The sequence below is a fragment of the Lontra canadensis genome, unplaced genomic scaffold, assembly GCF_010015895.1.
Source record: "Lontra canadensis isolate GAN:19392208 unplaced genomic scaffold, GSC_riverotter_1.0 scaffold13, whole genome shotgun sequence".
NCBI classification, from domain to species: Eukaryota; Metazoa; Chordata; class Mammalia; order Carnivora; family Mustelidae; genus Lontra; species Lontra canadensis.
This window is the reverse complement of record NW_022631007.1, coordinates 8,602,674-8,625,562: the sequence shown is the minus strand read 5'-3', so window position 1 is coordinate 8,625,562 and position 22,889 is coordinate 8,602,674. Positions and strand designations below refer to the sequence as shown.

Sequence of the window (22,889 nt, the reverse complement as noted above, 5' to 3'; positions counted from 1 at the left end):
GCAGAGGGGATATGGGAAATCTCTGTCCCTTCTGCCCAATTTTCTATAAATTTAAAACTGTTTTAAAAAATAAAGTCTGTCTATCAAAAAAATCAAATTAAGTGCATGGATGGGGGGAAGTTATAAGCAACACTACTTAGATTCTGGATCATGTTTTTTTCTGAGAGACTCATAAGGACCATGAATATATTCTCTGGGGGCGGGGGGAAGCATGCAAACTGGTATTACAGACAAAATCTTGCATAAAATCAGGGATTTGTGAATCCTTTGATGACTATAGTACCTCCAGTTTAAGAATTCCTAGATGATAAGCTTTTATGCATTATTTCACTCAACAAACATTAATTGAGGAGCTATTATGTAATAGGAGCACTGTTGCAGGATATCTGTGCACAAATAAATAATTCTGTCCTCATGGAACATGCAGTCTTGTGGCAAACAGTAGGGTCTTTCTGGGCATATTCATTTTGAAATTACATGTCTTTGAAAAGCCATATTGAAAGAGGCAGAAAACATATCTGGAGACAGAACTACAATAAAGTGTTAGTTAATTAGAACCAAATTTCATTCACAGAAATATGTATCTCAGAAGGAAACATTCTCATAATTACTCATTTATAGGAACTTTCATCCCATCACAAATTGACTAAGCATCAAAATTCAATCAATAGCAGTTCAGATCTTTTCCAAAACATCTATTAAAAATGTAACTTAAAAAGAGATCACATCGTTGGAAGAATGTATTAGGAAAAGCTAAGAAACTCAGCTGTAAAAGTGCATTTTATCTGAACCTGGTAAATCACTTATAGGACCTAGACTATATTTATCAAACACTCTGGGTGATTACTGAGACACAAAATTACATTAAATGAAACAAGGGTCTTAACATATACATGAATATAGACTTTGATTTTATCTAATTTCTAATGATTCAAAATAATAATTATTTTCTACTTTTGAACATAATTTTGATGAAGGTTCTTGTGTTTCTATCTTAACAGATATTGGAGGGAAAAAAAAAGTATATTTACTCCCTTGTGGTTCATTATCAGCAGACCTACTTTCTCCCTCCAACAGCTATTTTTATAAATACCACTTGTTGACATCAGATAGGAAAAAGACAAAAAAGGGAAGAGGGAGAAAGGAAAAAGACAAAGGGGGCAAAGGGGAAAGTAAATGAGTAAAATGAGGACAAAACAAAGAGTGAAAAAGAAAATGAGAGCATAAGGGTTAAGAGAAAGAAATGTGAAAAGTGAGCAGATGTAGGGGGATACCATAGTTATCCCTAAGATTTATTCAGTGATTTTTACTCATTATATACCTTATTAAATCTATTGCCTGAGGGGTACCTGGGTGGCTTATTCACATTTTCTTAACCTACAACCCAACATTCCATAAGATAAAAATGACATTTGTTTGATCAGTTTTGGCTATTCTTGGAGAGCTGATTATTTCAGTGTGGTCCAGAAATTGGATTCATAAGTCATAGTGGGCTCACCCTAAACAAGGTCCTGGAATGGATTTTTTTTCTAATCCAGAGAGATAATGAATTAATGTGTAAAATAACTGGTTGATGTATTTTTCCCCAATAACATTCTGAAAAAATCATTTTAAATGTGAAAAGTAAATAAGACTAATTTGGGAGGATAAACATGCCAGTATGTCCCAGAATATTCTTAGAGGAGCAATGAGGAGGAAGACATACCCTTTCAGATATCAAAATATATTTAAAAGACAGATCAAACAAGATTGTAGAGATGAATAAAACCATATAGAAAGTCTTAAAATTTATTTAAAATTATATGTAAATTTTATATATGTCAAGATATGTTAACTAAAAAAATGATATTGATATTAAAAATAAATGTGGAAGCCTGGGACCGGGACCCAGCCTCTCCCCTACCTGAACACCAGCCCCGACTCCACCGAGGCCCCTATCCCCCAACCCCACCTCGCCACCACCACCAGGGCAGACCCTAAAGACACCGACCTTCCTGACATTGCCAGGAATGAGCCAGATGTTTATGAAACCAATGACCTGCCTGAGGATGATCAAGCCAAGTTTGATGCAGAGCTGGAGAAGCTGAGGAGCACAAGTGTGGAGCACATCATTGTCAATCCCAATGTTGCCTATGACAAGTTAAAAGACAAGAGAGTGGGGACAAAGGGACTTGATTTCTCAGATCATACTGGGAAAACCAAGAGAACAGGATATGAATCTGGAGAATATGAGATGTCTGGGGAGGGCTTGGGAGTGAAGGAGAAACCCCATCAAAGTTACCAGCAACTATTGCATGAGGTCCAAGAGCTGACAACTGAAGTTGAGAATCAAGACAACGCTGAAGGAGTCCGCCACTGAAGAGAAATTGACTGCGGTGGTGTTGGCTAAACTGCTGGCCACCCTGAAGCAGCAGCTGGTTGCTTCCCACCTGGAGAAGCTGCTGGGACCAGATGCAGCCATCAACTTTACTGACCCTGATGGAGCTCTGGCTAAGTGCTTGCTGCTGCAGCTGGAAGCCATCAAAAACAGCAAAGGAACCAGTTCAGGGGGAAAGACCACCGGCAGGACTCCTGTAGATAGTAGCCTTGTCACTTACGGACTACATTCTTGGCCTGAACAGGACAAGTTCTCTCAAGCTGCTGAAGTTGCTGAACTTAAGAAGTGCCTGACAGAGCTGGAAGCAACTGTACGCTGTGATCAGGATGCTCAGAATCCCCTTTCAGCAGGTGTGCAGGGAGCCTGTCTCATGGAGACTGTAGAACTATTGCAAGCAAAGGTGAATGCCCTGGACCTCGCAGTTTTGGACCAAGTGGAGGCTTGGCTACAGAGTGTCCTGGGAAAGATGAATGAGATTGCCAAGCATGAAGCTTCTGTAGAAGATGCAGATACACAAAGCCAGGTGCACCAGCTATACGGCACTGTACAGGGCTGGAGCCCCATTTCCTCCACCCTTCCTGAGCTGGTGCAGAGACTTGTCACCATCAAGCAGCTGCATGAGTAAGCCATGCAGTTCAGTCACCTCCTGACTCACTTGGTTACCACACAGCAGATGATTGCTAGCTCCCTCAAGGAAATCACCACCCTCCTGACCCAGGTGCAGGCAACCATGCATGAGAGCCTGTCCACGGTTGAGGGGAATTTTGCCAACATTGATGAATGGATGAAGAAGCTGGGAAAGTGAGCACCTTTAGGAGATGGAGAATGAGGGTAATCCCTACCCCTCTGAACTCTGTTAACAGCTTACATAGGGTTTCCCCTTAATTATAACTCTCGCATCCCCATACCATTTGACATTGGGGGCAAAGGGGTTCTTCTTGCATGTGGGGTTTACACCCCTTCTCTGAGGAATACAGAGTGGTAGCTGGGGGACATTAGATGGTGGTCTCCCCTCAAGCCCCAGGGATGTGGGCCCTGCCACATGCCAGTTCCTGCCCAGTACTGCTTTGCCTCAGGCAGGGCAGGATTGGGTCCTGTCCTCCAGCACAGTTCCTGTGGCTGGCTACAATTCTGTACAACTCTTTCTGACCATTAAATGCCAGATTTCAAGACATAATACAGTAGTATTCAAAATAGTGTTGTACTGGCACAAAAACAGACACAAAGATCAATAGAATAGAATCAAGATCCCAGAAATGAGTTCATAATTATATGGTCAATTAGTCTACAACAAAGGAGGCAAGAGTACTCGCTGGGAAAAAGTCTCTTCAACAACGGGTTCTGGAAAAACTGGATAGCCACATGCAAAGGAATAAAACTGGACCCCTTTTAACATCATACCCAAAAGGAAGGTCAAAATGGATTAAGGACCTAAATACGAGACCTGAAACCATAAATGTCCTAGAAGACAGCAGTAATTTCTCTGACATCAGCCATAGCAAGAATTTTCTAGATATGTCTCCAGAAGCAAGGGCAACAAAAGCAAAATTAAACTACTGTGACTATACCAAAATAAAAAGCTTTTTCATAGCAAATAAAATAATCAACAAAACTAAAAGACAACCTCCTGAATGGGAGAAGATATTTGCAAATGATATATCCCATAAGAGGTTAATATCCAAAATATATGAAGAACATATACAATTCAACACTAAGAACTAAATAATCCAATTAAAAAATGGGCAGAAGACAGGAACATAAATTTCTCCAAAGAAGATACATAGATAGCCAACAAATACATGAAAAGATACTCAATATCACTAATCATCAGGGAAAAGTAAGTCAAAACCACAATAAAGATATCACCTTACCTTTGGGGTGCCTGGATGGCTCAGTGGGTTAAAGCCTCTGCCTTCGGCTCATGTCATGATCCCAGGGTCCTGGGATCGAGCCCTGCATCAGGCTCTCTGCTCAGCAGGGAGCCTGCTTCCACTTCTCTCTCTCTCTCTCTGCCTACTTGTGATCTCTACCTGTCAAATAAATAATAAATAAAATCTTAAAAAAAAAAAAGATATCACCTTACCCTTATCAGAATGGCTAAAATAAAAAAACAGAAGAAATAAGTGTTGGCAAGGATATGGAGAAAAGTCAATCCTTGTGCACTGTTGGTGGGAATGCAAACTGGTTCAGCCCCCATGGAAAACAGTATCAAGGTTCCTCAAAAATTTAAAAATAAAATTACTATATGATCTAGTAATTCTACAATGGAGTATTTACCCAAACAATATGAAAACACTAATTTGAAAAGATGCATGCACCCCTATGTTTACTGCAGCATTATTTATAATAGCAAAATTATGGAAGCAAACCAAGTGTCCATTGATAGATAAATGGATAAAGAAGATGTGAGATATATATATATATATATATATATATATATATATATATATACCGCATCACACACACAAATATATATATATATCAAAATATATATATATATATGATATATATATATATGATGGAATATGGTTCAGCTACAAAATGAATGAAATCTTGCCATTTTTAACAACATGCATGGACCTAGAGGGTATAATGCCAAGTTAAATAAGTCAATGAGAAGGACAAAAACCATATGATTTCACCTATATATGGAATTTAAGAAGCAAAACAAATGATCAAAGATAAACCAAAAATCGGACTCCTAACTATAGAGAACAAACTGATGGTTACCAAAGCGGAGGTGGGTGGGAGGTTGGATAAAATAGGTGATGGGGATTAACAGAACACTTAGGATGAGCCCCAGGTGATGTATAGAATTGCTGAATCACTCTATTGTACAACTGAAACTAATGTAACACTGCATGTAATTATAATGCAATTTATAAATAGATAAATAAGTAAATAAAATCTTTGTTAATAAGACATGTTCTGTGTGATCTCATTTGATCATCACAATAACTAGATAAACTGAATCCGTTATGGGGCACCTGAGTGACTCAGTCGGTTTAGCATTTGCCTTCGGCTCAGAACATGATCTCAGGGTCCTGGAATTGAGCCCCACATCGGGCTTCTTGCTCAGTGGTGGGAGCCTGTTTCTCCCTCTGCCTGCCACTCCTCCTGTTCATGCTCTCTCTCTGGGTCTCAAATAAATAAATAAAATCTTTTTTAAAAATTGAACCTGTTATATTCTTATTTTATAAGTGTGAAAGCTGAAAAACAAAGGTATTATGAATTAAGTTCATAAATCCTATTGTTCAAAATTATGTGTGATTTCTACATAGCGAAACATCTCTCTAAGCATATATTAAAAAGTAAAAGAATATCTCTTCCTTTCCTTATCTTCACAAGCTGGCTTATGATTCCTAAAAGCTATTACAATAATAATGCCTGAAATTTAGAAAGTGGGTCAAAAGAGTCCAATAGTACATATGGGCAAGCTTACTTACAAGTTGAATACAAAATATTAAGGCTGTAATGACAATAATAATATCCTCCCTGAGCAATCTGAAAATTACAGTCTTCTAAATAATTAAATATTTATACATAATTTTATTTTTCTATAAACCAACTTTTGTATGATAAGGATATAACATATAACATTAACAATGGAGAAAAAACATATATACACAAACACACACCAAGAAGTGGAGAAACACAGTCTCCACTCAAGCTGTCCATGGAAGACAGATACCTCTAGCAGCATTTAATTCTCTAAAAAATAAATCACTATGCAGACTGCCAAGATAGAATTGATCATTGTAAGCTTTATATCATCTTAATTAGTATGTGGACATAGACCCCTACAAATCATTGACTGCAGATTTTGAACTTTTACTAGAGAAAGTCATGTGGCTTGGGGTTCCAGTCTGTATCTAGACCAGGGGTCAAAGCCTAGTTCTTATAATTGGTCATGAAAACCTCAGCGAGTTAATTAGTTTCTCTAAGCCTGTGTTCCCTTGTTGGTAAATTACCAGTACTGAACTCCTCACACTGTACTTATAATTAAATGACATAATGCACATAAAGAACCAAGTGAAATGCCAGCCACAAATATTTTCCCCCCATTGTCAGTTATTATGAGTATTGCTGACTTAGTAAGACTTGATGTTGAGGGTGGGGAGAGAAAATGCATGCTGATGGCATCCATTGGTGCATCATTTATTAAACAAAGGTCGTAAGAAGAGGATTTATATAAAAAGAGAAATATAAATTCTACTCTGTGTTCAGCGACAAATATTCTATGTTCTCTGATATAATTTAATAATCAATCTCACTTACTGCTTTCCTTGAAGTACAAGAAAAACAAAACGTGTGTCGCACCAAATTTGAGCTTCTTCCCAACACTGCACTTCTCCAGTGGCACGCCCACAGAGCATATGGCTAACAGAACATTATCTTCTACATTCTGCCCTTAAATCTTCCCTCCAGAGAGGCTCTCTTCCTTCTGGGGCTCACGCATTTAAGATGTACCGCAAATTTTCAATTACCATTTAGTCCGGTAGAGAAGGAAGATGCCTTCCTTTGACTTTGCACTTGGAATGGAGGAATGTAAATCTGTTTGATGTGTTTTTAGCTGATTCTATATGGTATTTTTCACAGACCTGCACAACATTTGTTGATCCATTAAAAGTTTAAGTGAGCCCACTTAAGTTGATAATAGTGATCAGTAAAAGAATTTTGGAGAGACAGGAGGTGACAGCTCTCAATTGTAAGCAAGAGTACATTTGTTCATTTTATAAAACTGGCTTATATGACCATGCTTATCAAAAACAGTTCCTGCAAAAAGACTAGGTGTATAACCAGTGTTTATGTAACCCAGCCCAGCAGACCCAGGCAAGTATCACCTTCACATATGTACCAGTATGATCAGATATTTGGTTGAATACATCTGGAAGCAGACATTCTGCTTTAATAACGCTTGCTTAACTTTGGTCTCTGCACAAGAAGACATTGTTAATTGAGATAAACCAGAACATCACATGTGGACTGCAGAGGGCATAACTAGCACCTTATCACAATAGGTAGGAAGGCTATCAACTCCTAACATGATCAATTCTTCCTCATCAAGTAACCACGACCATATTTTAGATATTAGTGATTGTGGATAAACTCTCAAACAGTTTTTACTTTTGTTTTCTTAGATTTGTCTTTGCTGTGCTAGTTGTCTTCTGAAGTGCTGGACATAACTAATGGGTCAACCAGATGTGTCTCCTTTGACCTAAGTCAGTTTCCAATGCTTGGATTTCCTTTAAGGCCACTGGTGTTTTTCATCTATCTTCTCCTGATAATTTTTCATATCTATAGTTTTAGAACCCTGATGGAGGGCAAGTGTTTCTGTCTGACTACTCAGAAGCACCTGAATTCTTGCTTGAATTGGTTGAACCATTTGAGGTGGCCTGTATTGACCACTTTTGGTTGGAAAAAGTGACAATTGCATACAATTCTACCTATCATTTTAACTTTGTTTTGCTCATATTATTCTTTCTACTTTTGACACTAGCTTTTCAGCCACTGTGCAGAGCTAAGGCAGGTGTTACTTCTCTAAGATACCCAATGTGGTTGCATTATCAATGATTTCATTGAATGCATCTTCTCTCTTGCTTATTACCATGTTGACCAAATGACAAAATGACCAGTCATACTGGTTAAACTGGCCTCACAGACTAACCCTGCCCTGATCTTCATGTTTTTTTGTTCTGTACTAATTCTAAGGTATCAATGAATTCTATGCTTTTTGTCCTTTTCAACATAATTTCAGCTTTTATTATCATTATTACTGTAGCAGAAATTTACATAACTTTTATTACATGTCAGTGCTATGCTCAGTGTTTCACATATTACACTCATTTAAATAAATGAAATTATCTATTACCTCGACTAGGTGGAGGGATGGAGGGATGGATGACACAGTTGAACTTAATTGAACTGCCATACAACAGAGAGCATTTCCAAATAAAAATTTAATTGGATTATTTTATTAATAGTTTTTTTGTGTGTACATTTCTAGTGATTTAAAATAAAATTAATTATACCACAATGCATAGCTATCCAGCTCCAATTCCATTAGATTATTGTACCAATGGTGTACACAACTCCAAAGGACTCCATTACATAGAATAAAATGCAAATGGCAACCCTCAAAATATAGCCACAAAGCATGCTTCCTGGAGGAATGCATTAGTTTGTCCCTTTGTTTACATATCAGTGAAAGTGTCTGAAATAGATTAAACTATGGGTTTCAATTACTAACTTATTTTTAACAGAATGATTATCAATAAGCATATGATAGCTTCACTGTAGCCAGAGTGTACTCTCCAGTCTTTGACTTTGGATTTGGCCATGTGATTGTGATTCCTTTGGCCTATGGGTTGTCAGTGGACATGACGTGATAAGGTCTTTGGAATGGGTTTATGTAGTTAATAGCTCTCTTGCACTCCTACCTCTTGTCCTGAGAAGAACATGCCACACGTAGTAGCTTCTGGTCCAAGAAAGATGACAGAATAATGAAGCTGGCTTAGATAACTCAACCCACAACTTTCAGCCAAGCCCAGCTGATCCCAAATCCCAGATGACATACAGATGCCCAAGTGAGATATACATTTTTATTGTTGTATGATAATTCATGAGGGTAGTCTGTTAAATGTCCATATGACAATGGCTGACTGTTAAAATACCCTACAGCTGAAATAGGTAAACTAGATAACAGAACAGGTTTGTGGTATGTTTCATGTGAAGGTTGTGTTATTGTGAGTTTCCCAAGAGTTTACACTGTATGATTCCTGCTCTTATAGCTAACGACATCTGTTATATAGATACCTTGCTCCTTCTTTAATTGCACAAACATTCATTTGACATCTTCTAGGTTCCAGGACTCATGGGAGTTTGTGGGGATATGGAGATGAATAAGACATCATGAGTAAGCTCAAGGAGCCTAAAAATAATTGAAAATAATAGACCAGTGACACGGTAATGGAAACTTGTACAATAAACCATTATACAAAAGGCCCTGCACAAAGATAGTAAGCTCATTTGTTTTACAACAAACAAGCATAAAGCTAATCTGTGACCATGGGTCTAAGTTTTTGCCTATGCCGAACCCAATTCACATGTATGAGAACCAAAGCCGTCATTCTGGCCTCTCTCAGCCAGAGAGGTCCGTGAAACTCAGCCTTCTGGCAACCTAGCTTATTCATAACACAACTGAAGTACAAGGAAGCAACTTTAAAAATTTCTAAGCAAATAAAATAGATGTCATAAATTCCATGCACCGAAGTTCATATATTATACTCCTAATATTTACCTCAAGACCTTCAATCCAGAAAGTATTTCTTTTTATCAGGCACAAATATCCACATATCATGCAGTGGTTTGTTAGCATGTTCTCAGGCAGCAGAGCAAATGCAGGCACAGTCTCTATGTGAAATCGGAATCGAAAATGAAATGAAATGAAGGGCCACCCTATGGACCCATGGAGATTGTGTGATTTAAGGGGAAAAAAACAGTGAACTCTCTATAATAAGAAAAGCCTGTGTCTGAACCAAAAGAGAAACAACAGTTTCTATGGCAGGTAGGACTGATGATGTGGCTTTAGGGGGTAGGGGGAAGAAGCCCAGTGAAGGTACCTGACACTTTACTTTCTTTCCTTCTTTCTTTATTTTTACATAAATTCAATTTGGTCAACATATAGTGTATTATTAGTTTCAGGGGTAGAATTTAGTAATTCATCATTTGCACAGAACACCCAGTGGTCATTACATCAAGAGCTCTCCTTGATACCCATAGCCCAGTTACCTCATCCCTCCTCCCCTCCAGCAACCATCAGTTTGTTTCCCTAGAATTAAGAGTTTCTTATGGTTTGCCTCCCTTTCTGTTTTTATCTTATTTTATTTTTCCTTCCCTTCCCCAATGTTCATATGTTGTTTCTTAAATTCCACATATGAGTGAAATCATATGGTATTTGTCTTTCTCTGACTGGCTTATTTCACTCAGCAAAATACCCTCTAGTTCCATCTATGTCCTTGCAAATGGTGAGACTTTATTCTTTTTGACGGCTAACATTCTGTTGTTTTAATTTTTTTTACTTTTTCAGTGCTCCAAGATTCATTGTTTATGCACCAATCCCAGTGTTCCATGCAATATGTGCCCTCCTTAATACACACCACCAGGCTTACCCATCTCCGCATCCCCGTCCCCTCCAAACCCTCATGCTTCATCTCCCTCTCTGATTTACCCCAATTCACTTTTCCTTTCCTTCTCCTAATGTCCTCCATGTTTTTACTTATGCTCCACAAGTGAAACCATATGATAATTGACTTTCTCTGCTTGACTTATTTCACTCAGCATAATCTCCTCCAGTCCCATCCATGTAGATTACAAAAGTTGGGTATTCATCCTTTCTGATGGAGGTGTAATATTCTGTTGTATATATAAACCACATCTTCTTTATCCATTCATCTGTCTATGGACATCTGGGCTCTTACCATATTTTGGTTATTCTAGACATTGCTGCTCTAAACACTGGGGTGCCATTGGCCCTTTAAATCACTGTTTGTATCTTTTGGATAAATATCTAGTAGTACAATTGTTGAATTGTATGATAGTTCTATTTCTGACTTTTTGAGGAATCTCCATACTGTTTTCCAGAGTGGCTGCACCAGTTTGCAGAAATAGACCCTCAACCCTCTGGTCAACTTATCTTCAGCTAAGCAGGAAAGAATAGCCAATGGAAAAAAAAAAGTCTCTTCAACAAATGGTGTTGGGAAAATTGGACAGCAACGTGCAGAACAAAACTGGACCACTTGGCATTCTTTAAATATAAGTTACACTGATCACATTCTTTAAAGGAACTGTGGTCAGACCGCTGACACTTCACTTTCCTCCTTTGCTATGTTTCTCCTGGTGTTTTGTTCATTGCTGTCTTACTGACACTGGTGCTCACAAAACATTGTTCTAAGAGACACCCCTCCCTCTGCTCATCCTACCCTCCCCCCCAATCATACCTCTTCAAATGAAGTTAAACTGTGCCACATAGTTCATGTTTTTTAGGGAACCACTTATTTTTTTCTCAGCTCAAATATCCTCATACATAGAATGGGAATAATAAAATTTGCTTTGCAGATTTATTCCAAGGATTAGAGATCACATGTGTAAAATGCTCATCCCAGTATCTGGCACACAGAGTAAGTGGACAAACAAAATAAATTTAATTTGAATAGCAAGATTTCTAACATGAATGATCATCTAACCATGTCAAATATGAAATTATTTTACCATAAAAATAGCAGGAATAGATCCTATTGTATATTTAATTTGCTCAGGTTATCAAAGATTTTCAAATAAAAGAATCAACCTGTCAATTAATTTAATAAATTAAACAATATTTCAAAAAATGAACAATATTCTGACTTCGTCAACACCCTGAAATCTAAATATGGGTATTTCTAGAATAACATTTTTGCATAGGCACAAGCTGAGGCAAAAGGAGATTAGCATTTGTGGTAGCTTTTCCAAATTCAACAACAGGATATTTGGTTTGATTTGTTTCTTTTTTTTTTTTTTTTTTGGTTTGATTTGTTTCATTATCTCAGTGCTAATGAGGGTCGTGCATATCAAAGGCCTTAATTACAGATGAAAGGCATGACTCACAGTGGATAAGAAAGAAAGACATTAGAGTCTCACTAGCAACCTGCTTTCCTGAGCAAGACTGTGGTCTTATGGAAGAATATTGCACTGTAATTACAGCATCCTTTTCAGGATGATTGTAACTGTAGAAGACTTATCTTCTGACCACAATCTGCTTTTTGTTCATGAGCTAAATTGTCACTTGTTCAGCAACTAACATATCCTTTGTGCTTTGTCTTGATTTGCCAGATGATCAAGAATGCAACAAAATATGCAGCTAATTGTTTCTATTTCGCTTGGCAGTTATTGAGAAAGAGTGAATATATCCTCCAGTTATTTTGGAAGTTTTCCCACTGAGAAGCTTTAAGGAGTATTAACTGGCATTCGTATGGCATGAAAGGCACAAATTTTCATTTTGAAATGGAATATATTTTAGATTAGGGACTCATTAAAATATTAGTAATGGCAAGGTAGGGCAAGTTAGAATCACATGATCAGTTTTCCACTTTAGGATCATTCTCCCTTGAATACCAACATGGACTGCCAATACCTTATCACCTCAATTTATAATATTTAATCAGAAATTGCCAAGTGTAGAATGTTTGTTATAATAAACTTTCCAACGAGTCTGCATAAGATTTTTTCCCCTTAATGATAAAAGGGAACTCCAAATTTATACCTCAGGAGTTCTCTAGGGAATGGTTCATAAGGGTGTGACAGAGCAGAAGTGCTATGTCCCCACAAAAATGTTCTTCCAAAATCTCAAGTCATTAATTAAACCATGCTTAGTTTTGACACTCCCCATTTTGTGGTTTTAACACACCTTTCCCTACTACCCTGCCTCCCCCCCATATGCGTGGGCACGCACACACACACACACACACACACACACATGCACATGCACACACAGTGAGCACACCTGAATCTACAGCCCCGTGGGGCTGGAGGAATGTCGAAGTCACTCTTATTTAGGTCAGTTCTTCTCACTGTGGTAATTAGCTTTCAGTATCCTGGCAGACTCAAGCGTATTTCAGGATTTCAGTTCTGTGTAACCATATAGGCTATATATAGACTTTCCCCTACAAATTTCTATTTTCACTTCCTCATTACCAATCTAAAAATTTTCTCCTTTAGGAAGGAAATGTGGTTTATTAGATATCAGTCTAAATGTAGAACATTCAAATATTTCCCAAGATGACCATGGAAACAAAAGTTAATTTTTTTCAAGTATGGGGGAATTAGTATTTCATTTTATTTTTATTGAAGTATAATTGACATATAACATTAGTTTTCAGGGGGGCAACATAGTGATTTGATATTGGTATACATTGCCAAATGATCACCACAATAAGTCTAGTTAACAAGCAAAGTTAGTATTTTAATTATTACAGAATGTCTGAAAAACAGTATTTTTATATTAGAATTTAAAAAGTTAGACTTAATATATGATAGCTTTGTTTATTTAATCAATAAATTAGAAATGGAAATTTGTTTTGAATAGTTCAATAACAACCTCTATGTACAGCTTTTTATGAGTCAACAAATCTGCCATCATTTTACTGGATTTCTTTGTTCTTAGCTAATATAAGAACATTTTTATCTTTAATAAGATGTTTATTTCATTTGCATTTATCACAGTAACTGATGCCACTGTTGTAAACTTTTTTGCACATTTTTCTATGGTCTTTGATTTATAGCTACATCAATGAATATTGTTTTGCTATTTTCTGTTTTTCACCATATTGGCAGATCACAAACGTTCTGACACAGAAAATTTAATAAGAAGTCATGATGATACACATAAACAACTCAAGATTTTCACTTTGTTTTCCTACAATGCAGCACTGTCATGCTATTCTTGTGCCTAAAGCGCCACAAGGGCTTCCCAGCAAAGAAAGAATAAAACTAAGTTCCTTGCCCTGACTTATACAGCCTTGCAGGGACATCTCTCACCTCAGGTCCTACACATTTCCCTCTCTGTTGCAGACACACTGGCCTCCTCTTTCTGTTTTAATCGCACCAACCAATTTCTTGCTGGCCTTTGAAATTTAAAATTCATACTGAGTCTAAAGCTTAATCTACTGAGCCACCCAGATGCCTGGATTCCTCATTTTGGCGCCTTTCTACCATAATATAGTCTTAGCTCCTCCAATACAGGATCTTGTCTATTTTGGCTGCCATTTTATCTTCACTTCTTTCAGTGAAGTTATTCAGTAATATTTGTTAAGTGTATGAAAAAGTAAATAAAACTCATAAGGGAGATTTCAAGGAATCAGCACCCAAGCTGGTCCTACTATTTGGTGTCAACTCTTCTGAGTTGCTCTTGGTTTCTAAAGAAAGGAGCCAGTTCTGAAAAGATTAGCATTATGGGAAATCCACTTTAATTTGGCCAGTTCATTGATGGATGGATGAACATACAAAATATATAACCTATCTCTCTACAGTGTTGTGTTGAACCAAAGCAACAACAACAACATAAAAACTTATTTCCTGGGGCGCCTGGGTGGCTCAGGGGGTTAAGCCTCTCCCTTCTGCTCAGGTCATGATCTCAGGGTCTTGGGATCAAGCCCCTGAGTCAGGCTCTCTGCTCAGCAGGGAGCCTGCCTCCCCCCCTCTCTCTTCCTGCCTCTCTGCCTACTTGTGGTCTCTCTCTCTCTCTCTCTGTCAAATAAATAAATAAAATATTTTAAAAACTTAGTCCTGAAGTCTTAATGGGCAAGGCTTCAAGGAAACCCATGGCCAAAATACAACCATAAGAGTTTTCCCAGAATAAATGTCTTAGCCTTATGTTAATTGCAAACATACTATTGATAATTTACCTGAACCCAGTGAAATATCCCAGAAACCCTTGTATTTTCGATTTCAAACTGCTCAGACTTCCCAAGTCTGAAAGTAGTTCAAATATTATGTTTCAGTCCATGAATCCAGATTTTTTTTTTTACAAAATATGTTTAAAAAAAGATCTCTGGATTCTCACTAGGGTTATGATTGCCAGATTCAGCAAATAAAAGTAGAGGACACCCAGTTACATTTGAAAGTGAATTTTAGGTAAACAACAACAGTAACAAAAGTTTAGTGAAGTGTGTTCCATGCTAATTTGAAAGAGATTTATGCTAAAAAATTACTTGTTCTTTATTTGAAGTTCAAATTTAGCTGAAAAGCCTATCTTTTTTCTGATAACCCAGGCCAGGGCCCATGGCTGAGCAATATTTTCTCTAAGTGGTACATTTAGGATACCTATCCCATTTATAAAGCACAGAAAATTAGCATCCAGCTCTTACTGCCTAGTCTTCCTGAATATAAAAGAATAGATTCACTGTTTGCCTTGAACTCTGGGTCTTAATGGGTGCTCTGACCCTTAGTTCAGTGATGAATTGGGGCAGAGATATGGAAATATGCATTTGTACACTACACATCCATGTTTGTTTCCATTCACAGCGTGGTTTCTTTTTCTCAAAATCTTCGGAGACTCCATTAAAAATCACTTGGTTTCATCATTCTTCTAACAAAATGCTGTTTATTCAATCAAAACTCCGAAGAGTTTTAGGATGATAGCACTAATGGGAAATGGCTTATGATTCCCACACAGTGTTAAGTATACCATAAAGCTTGACGGGACATAAAGCGTGGCTACACCGGGGAGTTCCTTCGTTTATGCGCAATGTGAGGTGGAAGTTTCCACTTAGCAGGCAGCACTTTCCATTCACTGGGGAAGTATGATTGCTAGACACCGTGTTTATCTTTAATGATTGCATTCCTGCTTTGCAAATTCAGTTCTCCTTTTCTGGTTGGAGCTTATAGTGAAAAAAGAGAACAAAAAATGTGAACCTTTCAGATTTCTGCTAATAAATACACAAATGGGTCTGCACACAGACCTAGCCCCCCCCCCCATTTCTTCTGTTTTTAATGGGGACAAATGCAGCCTTCAACTTAGCTCCTTTCCTGTGCATTCAGGAAACTCAAGCTAATGAGTATCACCTCTCTCTGTGGGATAGACAACTTCTCTCAACTGGGGACTTCATATTGGTTATTAGACATCTTCATGATGTCTCATAAAATAACTTTTCCTTGATCCCAAACCACCAAGGCCACACTCTACTTCCTTTCCTTCACTCACAGACCAGCTCTACAAGGTTTTCCATCTGCACTTCCTTTCTTGCCTTCTGCTTCCCTCTGTACCCACTGCACTTTCAGTTCCAATCCTAACATTCATCCAGCCTGCTCTCTCCCAGATCATCATACTGCACAGCCTGTGGAGAGATCCTTAAGCCCCTGGCAGACAGAACAATGGCCCCCACAGACATCCACGTTCTAATCCCCAGATGCTTGAACATGTTATGTTACCTGGCAAAGGCAAATTAAGATACCAGGTGGAATTAAGTTTGTTAACCCAGTGACCTTAAAATAGAGAGATTATCCTGGATTATCCAGGATGGACCAATGTAATTACTAGGGTCTTTAAAAACGTTAGAGGGAAAAGCGCCGGGATGGCTGAGTTAGTTAAGCATCTGACTTTTGACATTGGCTCAGGTCATGATCTCAGGGTCATTAGATGGAGCACCAGGTCAGGCTCCATGCTCTGGAGGGAGTCTTGTTGAGATTCTCTTTCTCCCTCTGCCCCTGCCCCCACTCACTTCTCTCTCTCCCTTTCTCTCTCAAATAAACAAATCTTTTTTAAAAAAAAATTTTTAAATTAAAATATTAGAGGGAGAAGAGACCCAAAAGACGGTCATATTAAATGATCTGGTTTGATGTTGCTGTTGTTGAAGATGGAAGAAGGGGCCGAGAGCCAAGGAACGCAGGCAACCTCCAGGAGATGGAAAAGGCAAGAGAATGGACCCATCTAGAACCTCCAGGAGGGAATGCAACCCCATAAATGCCTTGATTCTAGCTCAGCAAAATCTATGTCAGACCTCTGACTGACAGAACTATAATATAATAAATTTGTATTGTTTTAAATCACCTAGTTTATGGCAATTTGTTAAGGCAGTAGTGGGGAACTAATACAGGTCCCTTATTGTAACTCTCCTCTAGCTTTCCTCCTACCCTCAGGCTGTTTCAGCTTTGCACACAGACCCTCTGCTCTTGAGCCTTTGAATCCTCATGCTCTGTCTTAGATGCACTAGACCTACTTTGCATTATCCTCATTTAGGGCTCTATGCACCACCTCTAAGCGGATTACTCACACGTTTATATTCCAAGCCCATATTTCTCATTGAATTTCAGGCCTATAAATACAACGGCATGCCTCACAGCACTTCTCATATGAATCACAGTCATTTCAAAACCAATACAGTCTAAGAATGTAATCCTGACCTTTCTCCCAAATCATGATCTTCTTCCAGCATGTTCTAGCTCAGTAAATGGAACCCCAGTCTACCTAGTTATACAAGCCAGACACTTAGGAGTCATCTTTGACACCTCTTCCTTTCCCTTATCTCCTAGATGAAATCCATTGTTATCTCCTATCCTTTTTACTTACTAAAAATTGCTAAAATCCATTCATCTACTTCTTTACATCTCCACTACACCATTCTGGCTGTATCAGTTTGCTATTGCTATGTAATAGATTGGCACAAACTTAGCAGCTTAACACAACCCCCATTTATTAGGTCACAGTTTTGTAGATCTGAAATCCAGAGTTAGGTTCTTTGTTGAGGCTGAAATCAAGATGTCAGTGGGCTGCATTGTCATCTGGGGCTCAGGGTCCCCTCAAAAGATCATTTCTGTTGGCAGAATTGGTAGAATTTTACTTATAATTATAGCACTAAAATCCCCAATTCTTTGCTGACTATTAGCAGGGAACTGCTCTTAGCTTTCAAAGGCCACCCACATTCCTATTCACACTGTCCCCTCCAACCCAAAGTTAGCAATGGTTCAGTGACTTTTCTACTTCCCACCTCTCTGACTTCTTGTCCTATAACCAACTGGAGAAACGTCTCTACTTTTAAGAGCTCATGGGAGTAGATCAGTCATACCTGGACAATCTCTCTATCATAAAGTCAACTGTGCATGTACCATATAATATAATCAAGGGTGCAATCTTTCATCAAATTAACTGATACTGGAAATTAGGGTGGGATATCTTTGGGGGAACATTTTTTTGAAATTCTGCCTACAACATTAGCCTGAATTTTTATCATTGTTCTCTGTACTATGAATTGGGTCCTGATTCACCCAGCCAAATCCATGCTTTCCCCGACTCTGGTCTCTTTACACTTCAACCAGTGTGATGATCTCAAAACACACACCTAATAATGTTACCCACATGTTTCACTGTGCTCTGAAGTACAGCCATAGCCTAAAATAGTGCCATCTGATTTGTCTAAAGCCCAGTGCCTACATCTTCTCTCTCCAGCTAATCTAGGAGATCAGCACAGAACCCTCCAGCAACTACCTAAACACTTTAACAGCATTTCAGAATAATTTCACATCTGATGAAACTAAAAATAAATTTGTGGCTTTTATTTTTATTTACTTTTTTATTTTGAAGTTACATTATTTTAGTAATTTATTGTTATTTTATTTTATGCAAATATTAGACTGTGAACAATGGTTAAGTGGCCCTTAACCATTTTGTTAAGAAAATGAAGAAAATTGGAGAAGTGCTGGACCAGTGAGATCTGCGTACTCTGGCCTTAACTTCTTCAGCTCCACTTCATGCCTAGGACCTCTGACTCTTTAAACTCTAGCCACAGTGCCCACCAGGTAGTTTCCTCTGCTTTCCATATTCCTTGTGCAATGCCTACTGCTATTATTTGATCATAACCTTCCCATTATATTCCTTCATTGTCCCAGAGGTCTCCAATATGTATCTATCACAATCTCAATATTAATAAATAGTAAATATTTATTTTTTTAAATCTCCTTTCCTCCTAAAACATAAGCTTTGTAGTATCAGAGAGCTTATCTTCTAGCTCATCAGCACATGCACAGCTGTCTGCATTGCCTGATGCATACTAGGTGCTCAATGATGCATATGGAATGAGAGAATGAATCAATTGATAAACATAATCCATATTATTCAAATTCAAATAGTATTTCAACCAATTATTACCTGTTTGATCTTAATCATGACAGCTAAATTTCCTAAACTTCATTTTTAATATTGGTAAAACTGGAATACGTTATTTCCTCACTTTGTAAAATGTTTCCTCAGTGCTGCTGCAGGAGGGTTGCTTCTGGCACATTGTACAGCTGATTTATACCCAGATACATGATGCTCAGAAGGAGCTTTGGCTGCAATGACAAGAATACCTGAGTGTAAACAAAAGCTGAAGACATGATTTCACATATGTGGCAATCTTTTTGTTTTTAATTGAAGTATGGTCCATATACAACGTTATATATAGGAATTCAACAATACTAAACATTATGCAATGCTCGCCACGTTATCACGCTGTAGTTACCATCTGTCACCATACAACACTACCACGATGTTATTGACTACATTTGCACTGCTATCCTTTTCATCCCTGTGACTTATTTGATAATGGAAAGTCTGTACCTCTTAATTCCCTTTGCCTCTTTTACCCATTCCCTCTCCTCTCTCCCCTCTGGCAACCATCAGCTTGTTCTCTGCATTCATGAGCCTGTTTCTGTTTGTTTGTTTTATTTTTTAGATTCCACATATAAGTAAAATCATATAGTGTTTTTCTTTCTTTGTCTGACTTCTTTCACTTGGCATGATACCCTCCAATTCCACTTACGTTGTTGCATATGACATGAATTCATTCTTTTCTATGGCTGAGCAATAGCCCATGGTATATATATCACAATTCCTTTATCCATTCATCTATCAATGTACACTTAGGTTGCTGATATATCTTTGCTATTGTAAATAATGTTGCAATAAACATAGAAGTGCATATCTCTTTTTAGATTAGTGTTTTCATCTTCTTTGGGGAAATACTCAAGAGTGGAATTAAAGGATCATATGGTATTTCTACTTTTAATTTTTTTTAAATATTTCATTTATTTATTTGACAGAGAGAGATCACAAATAGGCAGAGCAGCAGACAGAGAGAGAGGAGGATGCAGGCTCCCTGCTGAGCAGAGAGCCCGATGCGGGGCTTGATTACAGGACCCTGAGACCATGTCCTGAGCCGAGGGCAGAGGCTTACCCCACTGAGCCACCCAGGTGCCCCATCTACTTTTAATTATTTTTAGGAATCTCCATACTGTTTTCCATAATAGTTGCACCAATTTGCATTCTTACCCAGAGTGCTGAGAGTTACCTTTTCTCCACCTCTTCACCAGCACTTCTTATTTCTTGTCTTTTTCATACTTGCCATTCTGGCTGGTAGTGATACCTCAGTGTGGTTTTGATTAGCATTTCCCTGATGATTAGTGATGTCTAGCATCTTTTCATGTGTCTGTTGATTGGTTATCTGTATATCTTCCTTGGAGAAATGTATATTCAAGCCTTTTGCTCATTTTAAAATATGATTGTTAGTTTTTTGTTTTGTTTTGTTTTGTCTCGGTTTGGTTTTGATTTGTAAGAGTTCTTTATATATTTTGGATATAAACCCCTTATCAAATATATCATTTTCAAATATCTTCTCCCATTCAGTAGGTAGCCTTTTCATTTTGTTGATGGTTTCCTTTTCTTTGCAAAGGTTTTTGGTTTGATGTAGTCCTAATTTTTTTTTTTTGCTTTATTTATTTTTATTTTGGTTTTGGTTTACCTTGCCTGAGGAGACATATCCAGAAAAATGTAAGCATGAAGTAACCTTGACTGAACGTGAAACTGAGAGAGTAGGTTGAGAGCTACACTAACACTGGTGGTAGCAGGACAGGAAACAGTCCCAGTCACATAAGTTACATAACTACTTTTATCAGAGAAGAAACTTGGGCAATGGCAGTAACAGTGAGCAGAGGGTCCCTGCCGTCTTCTCCTCTGGTAGCTGTAACACCATCAGCTGGCTCTAAAGTAAATGTTTCAGAGGCAGTTGTAAGTTTACAACCTCACTGAAAAAGTACCTCTGAGTTCCAAAATGTCTATACTAATACAAGAGAAACAAAGGTCTCTAAAGATTAAAGAAACATCCAGAATCTTGATTAACTCTTGGGGGCCCCAAAATAAAAATACTGGATTACCCTTTCACCTCGACGGATAGCGGTTTGAGATACTAATTTGAATACAAGGGAGTTACAAATTATATCGCCCCCAAATTGGTAAATAGCCCATTCAATCTATAGATCAGTCTACCAAAATGTCTACTTATTATGTGTGATAGAATGTCTACACTCGTTTTGAGTAAGAAAGTAAGATATGCTGTTTTGTTACTTTTCTCCCTTATCCTTGTGTCGAATTAGGAAAGGATAGACTGGAAAAATACACCATTGATGAAGATCCATCTGTCTGATTCCTAAAGGTCCACATGAGAAAGAGAACCCAAACAATAAAGGGTGTTTTCAGAGAGATGATGTCTATAACTTGCTGGAAACAACTCAAGTAGTGACTCTCACCCCAGAGAAGTGAGTGGTGGTGGGAAAACAAGAGACACACAAATGACCCATCATACAGAACTCCATCTTCTTCCACTACCATCAGAGTCAAGCCTAGTAGTAGAGACAATGGCATATTGGATAGTTTGTACCCAGCCTAGACAGATTCATGCTCAGATTTTTATAAATGTACATTAGTTCTTGGACTTCTTTAATATAGGTTAATTTTACTAAAACTAGGACATGCCTTAGAAGGTGTGCTTGTTAGGAAAAGATAGGCTTTGGTTATAGTAAAGCATGGGGAAGGGAAAATTTTAAGAAGGTAGAAGAAATAGGATTTTTTTTTACAATGAGTACTGGAAAGAATTAATAGAAAGGAGTTTGAAATATGGATACGAGATTTGTAAGAATAAGAGTATGTAATAAAAATGAATACTTCTATAGGGCTTCTGATGTGCCAGGTGCTCCCATAGGAGCCTCATGTGTAGTAACTCTTGTAATGTCCCGTGTAAGACTCATGATGACAGTACCATCACTAACAGAGAAATGAGGAAACTAAAGGACCGAAGTTGACAATCTGCTCAAATAAGTGTCTGAACCAAGTCTGAATCCAGGCATCTTGGCTCTAGACCAGTCTTTTTAACTACCACACCTTGTAAGAAGTGATAAATATTTTATATTAAGTGGTAAATATTTTGTATTAAGAATTCAATCATAAGCAAGAATTTGGGAATATGGCTGAATGACATTTAAAGGTCCAGGAAGAAGGTGACGATGCAGGAAGAACTTGGGAAGGTGGCTCATAACATCCAGTCCGGGGTTTCATATAGCAGAAATGCCTTGTTTGTAACAATAGCAGCTTCTCGAAACTTGATCTTCCTGCCCTATTGCCCTGGGTTTTTATTAACTGAAAAGAGCTATTGTTATTTTTAATGGAACAAATTTCCAGTGGCTATGAGAAATAAAGCTGCAATTACTCAACATCTGAAAACTCTTAGAAAAAACAATGGATGGTCATAACCTTGACAAACTCTAATTAACACTGTTTGCAGGTGATTTCAAAGATAAAAAGATACAGTTTTAATAATATTTGTGTATTAAGCCCTGATATGTTATTCTTTGTTAATCTTCACTTGGCTACTTGGCTATTTGCTACAATTATTTTATTTGGGGCCTTTTTTATTGGGAGAGCATATCAATAAATCCTACAATGACAAAAATTTAAGATATTCTTAAATCTTATTTTTTTCCCATTTAGTGATTTTTCTGTTTTAGGATTAAAAATACCAATGACCAAATACTATTTTAAGCAAAAAAAAAAAAGGAAATGATGACAGCATTTTATAAAAGAAATAATGGCCATGAAATTTAACCAAATCTTGATTGAGTTATAATTTCCACAATATTGAACTGTGTTGACATGGAAAGCATTGAGGAGAAG

At 37.7% G+C, this 22,889-nt stretch overlaps 1 protein-coding gene across 1 annotated transcript; it reads left to right on the top strand.

Moving 5' to 3' along the window:
* Positions 1 to 1,864: 1,864 nt before the first annotated feature.
* LOC116867923 (dynactin subunit 2-like) lies at positions 1,865 to 3,398 on the top strand. Its single transcript, XM_032857950.1, is given in 2 exon segments — positions 1,865 to 2,325; positions 2,327 to 3,398. Coding segments are annotated over 2 exon segments (1,317 nt in total). The 3' UTR covers positions 3,183 to 3,398.
* Positions 3,399 to 22,889: the final 19,491 nt, after the last annotated feature.